Source organism: Pelodiscus sinensis, chromosome 13 (assembly GCF_052426305.1).
Source record: "Pelodiscus sinensis isolate ZL-2025 chromosome 13, ASM5242630v1, whole genome shotgun sequence".
Taxonomy (NCBI): Eukaryota; Metazoa; Chordata; order Testudines; family Trionychidae; genus Pelodiscus; species Pelodiscus sinensis.
Genome location: NC_143064.1, coordinates 16,867,377 through 16,880,002, shown reverse-complemented (window position 1 = coordinate 16,880,002; position 12,626 = coordinate 16,867,377). Strand labels below are relative to the sequence as shown.

The following is a 12,626-nucleotide window of genomic DNA, read 5'->3' as shown; positions in this document are numbered from 1 at the left end:
CTGATTGACAGGTTTAGCATCCCTCCTATAAAATTAGTATGAGGTGAGGATGAGCTTCCCCCAAGGAGTTCTGTTTAAAAGTGACAGATTTTGAGACCTCCTCTGGGGGTCCAATTGTGCAAGTACTGGTGGAAACATTATCATCTATCAGCCATATATATGGAAAATGGAGGCTCTCAAGTTTAGCAATGTGAGTAGGCACAGTAGAGGAGGCCTAACCATTGGAGGAGGAGGGAGAAAGGAAAAGCATGATGATCATGCTAAGTACTTTGTTTAGCCCTTTATGACTTCAAACATTAACTGATGAATCCTAACAAAACCCTCTGATGGGGAGATAAGTGAACATCATCACCTCCATTTCACAAATGGGGAAGAAACCAAGAAACACACAAAATCATGACAGGGTATTAACCGGTTGTGATTCTGTTATTAGCAAAAATCCTTTTTAGTCTTAGACCAGGGTGAGTTTTAGCAAATCTAAGCTATGCCCTGAGCCCCACCAGGCATCTGTGAGGGGCTTTCTCCAGCTGACCCAACCTAAACTACTCTGCCAGGCTGTCTGAAGGGAGCCAGTAAGTAGCATGGGGAGCAAAGGGCATCAATAGGTAACATATCCAGAGCTACTGTACCTCTTTATGGAGGGAAATAATGGATGGTGATTTCCTGAAAACTGTAATGTGCCTCAGCAGGAGTGTGGTAAAGGGGCATCATTCCAATTCTTTGACACAAGTTGTTAAATTGATGACTTCCCCTTATGGAGAGGTGTGCAATAAAGGAACAAACAGAAATTCCGATAACCAAGGTGCATCCCCTGCATTCATCAAGTACCTTTTATGTTCACTAAGGCTACGTCTACACAGTGGACGTAATCCCAAAATAGCCATTTCACGTCTTTAAATGCACCCGTTATTTTGAAATATATTTAGAAATAACAGGCGTGCTATGAGGGTTAAGAGATTTGTCGAAATAGTGCTTATTTTGAAATAAGCTATGCAATTTGCATAGTGCAAATTGCGTAGCTTATTTCAGGGTATGGGTGCTGTATAGATGCACCCTAACAATGCAATGCTCAGCTGGAAGTCTACCACTGGTTTGGACTGGCTTTGTATTCCAAAATCAATTTATTTGTCTGATACGACTAGGTGCTAAATAGCCATGCAGTTAGTGGGTAGCCTACATGTCATCTATATGAACTCTCTGATCTGTCACAGCACTGCCTGTTGGTAGCACACAGTTCTTTACTGGATGTTGTTTGCAGATACTTTGCCAAGATAAAATTACCTGCACAGTGAAGAATGGAAAGAATTGGTGTTATCTGTTCGATTTTTTTTATAACCCTGAAGAAAGATTTTGTTGTAGAAGGTATCTAGGCAACTCTTAAGACCACAGTAGAGCAATATCAACAACTAAGGCACCTTAAACACAAATGGAGTCAAGTTAACAGCACACAATTGTGCACTTGCTAGAGGAGTCAGCTATCGATAAAGACAAGATGTTAAATAGTCCTTTACGTAAGGCATTAGGACAATAAAAAGACATGGCAAATGCTCATTGCAAATATTCATTCCTTAGGCAAAACACTTCTCACTGGGTGAGATGTAATTGAAGATAAGAGCGTAGATGATGTAAAAGCAGGTTTCTACCCACCTCAGCCTATGCATAGAATACATTAATGAGTAATCATGTTCATGTTTATATTGGGTGTCTCAACACAGCAGGTAAAAACATACAGAGACAATGGTTCATAGATGTCTACTAGCAAAAGCCTTAGCCGCAGAGTACTTCCTTATGTAAGCCGGGGCTGAATTACGGCTTGCTATCAGCCAGCTAAAAGGAGAGAGCTGCCCTGGGCGTGGGTGTGCTCACTCCAATTGTTTAGCTCTGCAAGATAATTAACTGTTAACTGTTGATATGTAAATACAGCTCATGCCAGGAGGGGGAAGGAATCCGAAGTGTGGCTATGTAAATACAATTCAGCCAGGGCTGATGGAGGATCAGTGTTGGAATGGAATGTGGTGTATTGTAACTAATTTGGGGCTTTTGTGGGGGGTCACAAATCATGCTACCCCTAAATGTGGGAACTGTAAAATATGACACCAGTGCTTACAGGAGAGACACCATCATTTTAAGAGGTCTCAGAGGAACAAGCCTCCCCCCTGCCAGAGTTGAGTGAACTGAGTTGGGGGGGAAGGGTTTGAGGGCTTGAGTCAGCCTGCTTCATGCCTGCCAGGTGTGAGCTGTAAGACTGGTTCAACCTATCCCTTTCCCCCTGGTTTTAAGGACAGACCTAAAGCAGACTTCACGAGGAGTCTTTTTGCTAGTCCAGTGGAAGCTGGAATCTTTGGCAAGTCCAGGTGGTAGCCAAAGAGTTGAAATCACTAAGAGCTGAAATCACTGGTTTGGCCAGAAGCCAGACCAATTGCAGCTAGTGGAGCGGCTGACAGGAATGACTGGCAGGCGGCCAGTAGGAGTGGCGGTAGGCGGCCAGTGGAGTGGCTGGCGGGAGCAACCAGCAGGCGGCCAGTAGGAGCGGCGGCAGGTGGCCAGCGGTGCGGCTGGTGGGAACAACCGGCAGGAGGCTGGTAGGAGCAGCACAATGGTGGCATAGCCTCAGGATCAAGGAGTAGAGTCATCAGGATGATGTATCAGGGTCTGCACTGACTGGACAGAGCTGTAAATGGGGCATTTGACGTGGGGTACGGAGAAAGTTTAGGTAAGTGAATGGAATCCTTGCCTTGTTGGACTGGTGAGCCTGAGAGGCAAAAGACATTGCTCAATCCTTTTGAGCTGGGACAGTTACTTGTGGGGGGAGAGGGCTACGAACTCTGTTTGTGGTATTTTCCCAAGATAATGCTATGTGATTTCTCTCTCTCTTTCATTAAAAGTTTCTTTTCGACACTCAGACTCTGTGCTTGTGAGTGGAGAAGCATTGCCTCTCAGAGGCACCCAGGGGTGTGTGAATTTCCCAGGCTACTGGGTAGGGGGCTCGAGCCAGTTCTGTGAGAGACGGACCCCTAGATATTGAACCTGGCCCTGGTTGCTGCCGAGCCTACCTGGTGGAAGAGTAACACTTATAAGCCACTCCAGAACCTACTCCACCTTTAGCAGGTCCCTTATCCTGCCTTCCTAATGCAGGAGCCAACTCCAACTCTGGGGCAGCCTATGTTGGCTGTCCTGCCCTACCAGGGTGGGTGGGACTTGAACCTATCAACCTGAGCTCACCTTCCTACCTTCAGGAGGTCTCTTATCTTGTGTTGGCTGTCTGGTCACTCCCAGAGTGGGCAGGGGTGAGGTGTACTTAAGCTGCCTAGGGGGGACCAGACTCAAGCCCATCACCCTGTGCTGGAGCTATTGGGACTCTATTCCTAAAGGGACTCCTAAAGGCTCGTGGTAGCCCCATCATGAGTCCAATTAGGATTACATCAGAATTTTATCACTCTGCAACTGGAATTGACCAGTGCCACAGAGTTTGGACCACAATCTGTACTTCCATACAGGGATGTTTTTCAGTCCTCTCCAGGGGGGGTCAACAGAATTGCTGGTCCCTCCTGGGCAAGGTGGGGGTGCAGAGCTCAGCTCTGTGCGCCCAGAAGGGGCAAGGCGGAAAGGGGAGTGGCTGGGGCTTGCCAGCCCTCAGTGCTGCCCAAACTGTGCTGCAGCTCCCCCAGCCAGCCCTTACAGTCTCTCAGAGCATTCTGCTTGCGGCTCCAGTAGCAATTTAAAGGGCTACTGCTGCAGTAGCAGTGGAGGTAGCCAGGAGCCCTGAGCCATTTTGAATTCCTGGGCCCTGGGAAAGTTGCCCCCTGTCCTTCCCTTACCCCCTCAGCAGGCCTGGTCCTCACTAACTGTATTGGTGGCAATTTTATGTGTGGAATGATTTCAGGATGGGGCTCTTTCCCTTGAAGAACCCAGCATTGTGTATTTATATCATGTTTCCTGCTAACAATCTCTCCTTTTTGTCTAGCATTGAGGGTTCTGACTCATTCCGAACAGAGAAAATCATACCAACATATATTTCAATTGAATCACATTTATGCAAAACACAGTGCAAAAGGCTTCCATCACTGTCAACAAGTTTACCTTTAATGGAGAATTCTTGGCTTCAGGAAATTCCCTTTCATCCAGTCTAATCCAGCGTTGTAGAAACTGTTGAACCATTGGGTTTTCATTATTAACAATCTGGAATCCAGTAACATTGGCTCCTCCGTGCATTACTCTCTCCAGCATAATATCTGCAAAACCCTGTAAGAATATGTGCAGAAAACAAGAATCAGTGTCACATGAAGTGTCTGCTACCTGATGCAGTTTTCAAAACAAACATTCTGGTAAGGTACTATTTTTTTAAGCTGTGGTTATTTTATCATGAAAGAAACTGATGAAAGTTCCCTGATGCTAGTAAAAGATCTCCTAGCTAGAAGACAATGTCTTGGAGCAGTAGATTGTAGTATTGGAATAAAATGGAATTTGGAAACAAATTGATTTCAGATCTTTGTGATGGAACACTGGCTTATTCCAGTGTGGCAAAGTTTCCATGTGATCCAAAATATATCAAAAGGGGTACACAATATTACATACAAAGCTCAATAGGACTGATTGGTATGTAAGGTAGTGAATTACTCATACTCTTTTGCTAAAATATGTAGTGTCAGATCATAATTGGTGTTTCATATATTGCTTGTTGGGTAATAATGTGAAAGGATTCCATGGTTGTAAAACTAAACTAGCCTTTTATGAAGAGAACTATTTACAAAGCTGCTGCATATGCAGCTAGCATTCTAGCCACCTGCATTAATAATAGTTTCTCGGAGCCTCTTCCAAACTCTTTCCTTCTTCAACCTGTACTCCTCCCTCCAAGTTCCATTCAGATTGTTACAGCTGGGTCTTGCACCTTCTGCATGTATTAAAAGTGTGGGGAGGAGGGAAGAAGAGATTGGGGTGCAAGAAGTCACCATGATGCTTCTGCTCAAGAGTCAGCAACTGTTGCTTCCCTTGAGATGCAAACCACACGAAGGCCATGTCTACATTAGGAAACTATTTCGAAATAACTAAATTTTATTTAATAGCTCCTGATGTACAAAATCGAAATAGTGTGTCACCATTATAGGGAAGCCTCAAAATTAGTCTGAGGCAGGCTACGCTAATTCGGACACACTACCTTGACTTAGAGCCCAAGGAAGCTATTAGTTTGAACTCCTCTGGGAATAGTTATTTCGAAATAGCGGCACTGGAGTGTCCACACTAATGCTATTTAGTCGAAATGAGCATTATTCCCTGAGAAAAGCAGGAGTACAGATTTTGAAATAAGCAGCCCCTTATTTTGAAATAACAGGCTTGGTAGTGTGGACGCTCTGCTTATAAATTCAACCTAAGGGAAGCTATTTCAGAATAAAGCCCTAGTGTAGACCAGGGACAAAAGGGATGGAGAACGTTGGGCTGGCTCCAAAACTACCTCTGCATCAGCCAGCAGAGCAGCAAATGCTTAACAGCCTTCTTTGTATAGGAGAGAGTGCAGGAAGCTCTGTGACTCAGAGGCATGACACCATTTAGTGTTCTCAGTGCTCGGTTGAGGTGAAGCATGATCTTCATGCCAAACAGTACAGTGTTAATTGTCACAATATTTACCTTAATGTTTCACTGCCAAGCCATGTGGTCCTCGTTCTCCACTGCCCTACACCTCATATTGTTATTCACTCACATGCAAAGTGGATGTTAAAAGCAATCAGATTGGGTAGCAGTTTAGGATCACCTTGTAGAAGTGTAAATGGCTATGTGTGGCACATGGTAATAGTGATTTAAGCCTACTGTTTTTTGGTGTATGCAAAGTACACTCTCCTCAGTGTGAATAGGATCATCTCCATAATGCACAATGACAAATTTTAAAGTCACACTGTATTTATGATGAAAATGCCATTTTAAAATTCATTGACCCTGCTTTAATCAGACACAGAAAAAAAATGATTATAAAGAAAATGTGATTATACTAGAAAGTGTGATATGTCTTTGGAAGAACATTTTTCCCCATGCAGAAAAGATAGAAGCTAAAAATGACTCCTTCTACAGGATCAATAACATTATAACGCTTTTCTGCAGCATGTCTAGCTGATGACTTTTCAAAAAAAAAATCTGAAAAGTCAGTTATAGAGTGTGAAAAAGTGTATTTTTAATATGGATAAAAATATGCTGCCCTTTGCCTGGTCACTGTACTAAGTCTATAATGAGATTCTACCTATATACTGTAAAATCAATGAATGGATAAGTAGTCTGGCCACTTTATTAGATGGAATTACAAATTTTAATTTGGCTCTTTATATTACTTGTATTATGTACAAATAAAATTATTTTCGTAGTGTTTAAATTTAAAATCTGCTATACAGAATATTAGTATTAGCTAGTGTGTTATTAAAGAAGATATAAATTAGTGGAAAACATATAATTGAATTATTATTTTTAAATTAGTAAAGGATAGGAAATTCTTACACAAAACAAAGGCTGTGTAATTGAGTACAAATGACTATTACATACCAGTTCTAGTATTTACTCGTGGCATTTCTCAAAATCCAAGCACTTTTTTATGCATTTCCGCTTTGGCTGATTAAAGTTGACACAACCTGTATAGAATATAGTACCCTCTAAAACTTAGTTATACTTCTGCTGATGAAAAAATTCTTACCAGGTTAGTTAGCATGTAGTGATAACCTCTGGAATGTTTACCAAGGATTACAACCTGTGAGTAGAAGAAATAACATGTATCATTCAATGTAAGAGAATGTGTCTCGGCAAACTTAAGGAAAAAATCAAAATACATAAGGAACACGTCCATTCACATGAATGGCAATCTCTCATTGTCTTTATGCGAGGCCGATTGAGCCCATATATTGTCCACTTAGGGTGATCAGATGTCCTAATTTTACAGGGTCAGGCTCAATATTTTGTCTTAATATAGGCCTCTATAACCTCCCATCCCGATTTTTCACACTTCCTATCTTGTCACCAGCCCCGTCCTGAGCCTCTGACTAGGCGGAGCTGATTCATCACCTGTGAAGATGTTATGCTGCGTAGCTTAAAGGGAATGTGGCTTGTCACCCTATCCCCATTATTTGGTTTATGAATAATTTGTGCAACTGGGACCAAACTCATGGCTCCCTAATTAACTGAACAACCTTTTGTGAGGGTCTTATATGAAAGTTCCCCAACCAGCTCCATCTCTATCAGCAATTTCCCCTTCACCTCAGCTAAGCCCCTCATCCAAGCAGCGAGATGGGGAGAGGAAGGAATTCTCTGGCCATGGGGGGAGCGGAGCAGGAAGGGGCAGAACAGATGAGAATTGCAGAAGTAACAGGGCTCTAAAGAGAATAAAACTGAGAGCTCAAGAGGAGATGTTATGACTGCAGGATCATGTGGCTACAGCTGCATAGGACTCAAGTTTAAATGTCCAGTAGGAACTGTCAGAATTAAGGAAAGCAGAATTGGACCGATGACTTTCAGAGGCATAATATAACACAGGCAATTCCTATAATAAATGGATATAAATACATTGTGGGAAATAATTTTTTAGCCAGCTGTTATTTATGGATCACAGGCACCTCTTAAAAGAAAAATATTTCTCATAGGAAAAATGTATTAAACAATTGTTCTTTTGTACATGATTTCAGCCAGCTTCATTTTTTTGGATTTCTTAGTCTTATTTCTTGGTAGAAGAGATGGGAACAATATTTGCCATCTGCTGTTTGAGTGACCACTGCTCACCCAAAGATCTTGTGTGTGCGTTTTCTCAGTGCAGTTGTTTTTAGGACTAAATAATGAGCACCTTCATATTTCCCTTGCCTGTTTTATACCCTTCCCACCTCATGCTCATTCCAAAGCAAGCTGCCGCTGGTAGTCTGGCACCACTGCAATTATTATAAAATAAGATACTTGGTACCTTACTTGTGGGAAAGGGGAAGGCAGGTGTGAGAGAGACGTATAACTAGGCTGTTTTGCTCTCATCATTGCTCAGCATCAGTTACAATCAGGAAGGAAAACAGAGAAGAAAAGCAAAGACTGGCAAAGGGAAAAGGAAAATCTGTGCAGTCGAAGAAGCCTCCTCTCCTCACCCCAACAGCTCCTGGGCAGGGTAGTGGGAAGCTGTGGTTTGAGATCCTGCAGCAGCTGAGATTTAAATGAGATTTAAACTTCTGTCTTTTACCAGGGGAAAGTTCCACAGCAAAGCCCTATAACCATAAATGATATTTCCCATTGCACACCCAGACCATGTCTGCACTATGCTGAAGACTGATGCTTCCACAATGGATTTTCTAGGGTTTGATTTAGTGAGTCTAGTGAAGACCTGCTAAACTGAACTCAGAGGCCACCCCATCAGTGCCAGTACTCCTGCTCCTCACGAGGAGTAAGGGAAGCCAATAGAAGCATTTGCTACTATCAACCTCCTGCTGCATGCATGGTGAGGAAACTCAATTTAAGCTACATCAACTCCTGCTATGTAATTAATGTAGCAGGAATTGCGTATCTTAAATCGACTTTCTGTTGTAGTGTAGAGAAGGCCCCAGAGTGCAGTGGGAAACATAACTCTGGCATAGTCACCTTTGCTATCATAGCATCTCCTCTGTCACCTATTATAGCCTGGGTATCAGCTCAATTATATCTGCTCAGTATATAGATAACACTCTGTTTACACACATACTTAGTTGGCTCCTGTTTACTTTGCTCCTTGTGGTGGAGTACATTGGGGATATGTGAAACAGACAGCTGACTCTGTTCTGATTAAACTCTACAAATGTCACCATCACAATTCTACCATGGCAAAGCACAAATCAAACCAAGGGGCTACATGTGTATGTGCAGTGCTTTTTTTGTAACAAACAAACAAACCGGTGCCGGTACTCCAGGGGAAAAGTTATTGAGAAAAAAAAAATCGGCAATGGGCCCGGCCTTGCCTGTTTAAGACACACGGCCCCTTTAAGACATGTGGCCCAGCCGGCTGTCAGCCATTTCCATTACAGAGGTGCCAGTATGCTCCGTTCTTTCCAAAAAAAGCTCTGACTGGAGGTGCCAGTACTATGTACCAGGCAATACCATCACAAAAAAAGAACTGTCTACGTGTCTTTGGCAAAGCTGGTCCTGATATTTCAACACTCAATGTCTATATTTAGGCTCTTAATGCTATATTTAGTCACCTAACTAGAGCTGGCCCAATTTTCAGAGGTGCTGAGAATCCCCTTCTCCCACTGATTTCCTCTGTAGCTGTGCAAGCATTGACAAGGCGAGATCTAGTCCTGTATGTTTAGGTCTGAATGCTCATGATGCACAGAGGACAAAGAGGATGCAGCCAGATAAAATAGTCGCATGCAAGCATCTCTATGTGCAAGTGAAGCAGCTAGGTGGAAGGCGCGATCCACTAGAAAACAATAAGAAATGCACCATAAGATAAGGGTATGGTCTGTAGGGAAAAAAGAAGGGTGATTAAGTCCTGCCTCCCAGCTGGCAAGCACATATTCTGTCATTAGCTGTACACACATGACAGCCCTGATAAGAGTCAGCACAAGCAGAGGGAGGAAGCAAAGCACTCCCCATGTTGAGGGGGGCTGGAACATTTTGTGTAGTGAGGTTTCTGAGAGCCATTGAACCAAACTACAAACCCTGTATAGAATGGAAGCCACTTCCAGCCAGGGTGTGCACCCCCATCACCCTTCCATCCAGCACCTACACCCATGTTGAATGACGCTTCCCTAGTAATAAAAATTGTGCAGGTCAGACTGTGATTTTGCATTTCCATCTGTGCAAGCCTGTTGTCTTCAGATTATAATCTTAGCAACAGCAGTGCAACCCCATAGTCTTCAGGAAGGGTTTGATCTTGCAGTTACAAGTGATTTAATCCTGCTGATTATGCATGCGAAGGAAAGACTCCAGCTCAGTCTCCCTAAATTTTGTTGGGCTAATAAGAGTAAAAAGTAGCACTTATATCTGTGGCTACACAAATCAGCTGTAACACTGAGTACATTCAGGGAGTAGCTCTGTTGAGTAGGAAGGTGCCACTTTTAAATGTACCCTTTTCAGAGTAGACTCAAGCTTTAGATGAAATTTTCTGGCATCCCACATTATTACTGCTCTCTGGCTTCTGTATGGCTGACAGATAAAGGATCTAGATGTCACACTCTCGACAACATCTTTCCAAAAATGCCACTTATCACCTTGATTAGCTCAACTGGCATTTGAGTTGATGCCTTAAGATATACTGCAGGGCCCGTTACAATACTTGATTAAATTCCCAATTGCCTCTTTGGGCTGCCTTGTCCTTCATAGAAGCCATTTCTTTTAACTTCTCATTTAATTCTGAGGAATTTGCATACTTTCCCACCATTTGAAAATAAATTGCTAGTCAAGTTCTCTGGAGAACTGTATGTACACTCTGTTGGTAGAAAACATCTGCTTTTTTACACTCACATTTGTTTTCTATGGAAATGTATATGTTCCCCCTAGATCCATCTGGCATACATGCTATTTGCATACTGAATTCTCTGTATGTTTGAATTTTACATTAACAGAGGTGATTTACTTTTGAAAGGGTAGAGGCAAAGAATTTTAGAGTTGTAAATCAAGAGCAATATTCTTTGACATTTTATCCTTAGTAATAAAAGAGGCTTTCTTTTTTCTGATCAGAACTGTGTATATTTTTAACAGACAAAAGCATGACATTAAAAGCCCTATTCTGCCTTTGAATTCATGCCTGGGGCTCCCAGTGAAGTCAAGAATGCAGCAACTAGGAAACATAGTACAATGGACCTGCAAAGCAGGGATCTGCAAGGACCATCATCCTCTTCCCTGCTGTGCTTCCCTTTTTCCCAGCCACAAGACCAGCAGTCCATCTAGTTCAGTAGTCCATCTCCATCAGTAGCCAGAAATAATTCTGATTGCCCTAAAAATAGCTAAACACTTAAGTCAAAGCTTAGTTTACAAGAATTTTTTTTTTAAAAAACAAATAGGCTTGTAGCACCTTAAAGATGTTACTCTTTTCCCCCTCCTTTTTTTCTCTTTTTTTCTCTCCTCCCCCCTTCTCTTATTTATTCTTGGATCTGGACTTCTGATACTCCTGTCATCTGAAGAAGTGGGTTGTGCCCACAAAAGCTCATGATATGATCTACATGTTTTGTTAGTCTTTAAGGTGCTACTAGACTAGTTGTTGTTTTTTAAGTTCTTGTTACAGACTAATTCGGCTACCCCTCTGAAGCTTAGTTTACAAAGCATTTTCAAGAAGGAATTTTACTAATATTTGTATTCAAATATTACCCAATCATGTCAGATTATACGTAGATATTAATAATACTTTTAAAAACTCAGCACATGTGCCACCCTAACCCTCCACAAGTGTATCACCTCCACCAACTTTACAGCAATTTAAATGGGGAGAAGAGTTGCTGGATTAGCAAGCACAGCAGAGCCAATCATCTCCCACATCAATTTGGCTCCTAAAGGAGCAAACGAGTGGATAAAGCTTTTCATGAAGAAGGAAAGCAGGAGTATAACAAATAAATCTCATCAACTGCTTATATATTGCGGTGCTTGTATAGAAAGCAGGCAATTGAACACTGGCACTGAATAGAATGCTAGGATTATGGGGCAAGGATTTCACTGAACTACATGTCTTTGGGATGTTTCACTTCCTAGACTTAAATGAAAGGAAAGCATAGGAGATTTGCAACTGAACAGAGGAGGAGACAGGAAAAATTGGTTAGAAATGGTCATGAATAATTCAAAATTCTGAGCCTGCATAATTTTATCTTCTAGATAGAAAGATTATATCAGGTTTAATATAATGTTGCAATAAGGGCTTTTTGTAATTAACCTTAAAATATGTAACCAGTTAATAAGCATAACCATCTAAACCTGTCCAAATTAAAATGTCCCTTGCTTTAGAGTAAACACATCAATCTATTGGTCAGCATCAAATACTTTTATGCTGAGTGGAGTCCTAGATTACGTACCATGTCTGAGCGATGACATCAGCCTTGCAAATTGCTAGTCTCTCACTTTCCTGGGGTGGACTCATTTTTTTGAATGGGTGCATAAAATACCATTTGTTTATAATTATCATCCATCCCCATGGTAGCAAAGAGGCCAGCAGAGGTGGTGTCTGGGCTGGTAAATTTTCAAAGTCTGAATACAAAGATTACCCAAATTTGTTCTATTTGGTCCCTGTTGAATGGCTACAAAGCCACAGGCATTTTTCTAACAACACTGAGGAAAAAAAACATGCTGTTATGCTAGGGGGCTTCACAAATCGACTAGGTTTGAGAGATGACCACAGTTCCAAAGAAAAAGAACAAAAAGCCCAGACTTCCTTTTCAGGTAGGTGACTCTATTCAGACAGTCCAATCCCTGGAATGGGATTTACAGTGCAGCTTCATGTGTTTCAGCTGCAAATCATTTTGTGCAACAACTGTGTTATTTCTCAGTATGGAACTAAATGGGAATATGGGAGCTCACAGCCCCCTGTTACAGGGAAGTTGAGCCTCAGAGCTGAACTTTACAATTTAGGCCTCTCTTGGGAATGGGCTGGGCTGGAACAAAGGAGAGCAGAGTCTGAGAAAGGTCAGAGATCGTTCTCAGCAGGAATGTCTCTTTCAAGTTGT

General features: G+C 42.1%; 1 protein-coding gene across 1 annotated transcript in view; it reads right to left on the bottom strand.

Annotated features, from left to right (window-relative positions):
- GRIA3 (glutamate ionotropic receptor AMPA type subunit 3) overlaps positions 1-12,626 on the bottom strand; it is a 253,895-nt gene that overhangs the window by 101,265 nt on the left and 140,004 nt on the right. The window contains exons 5-6 of the mRNA XM_075940981.2: positions 6,671-6,724; positions 4,081-4,242 (exon numbers count right to left, since the gene is read on the bottom strand). Of these exons, the coding sequence (XP_075797096.2) occupies positions 4,081-4,242; positions 6,671-6,724 (216 nt within the window). The remainder of the gene's footprint in view (positions 1-4,080; positions 4,243-6,670; positions 6,725-12,626) is intronic.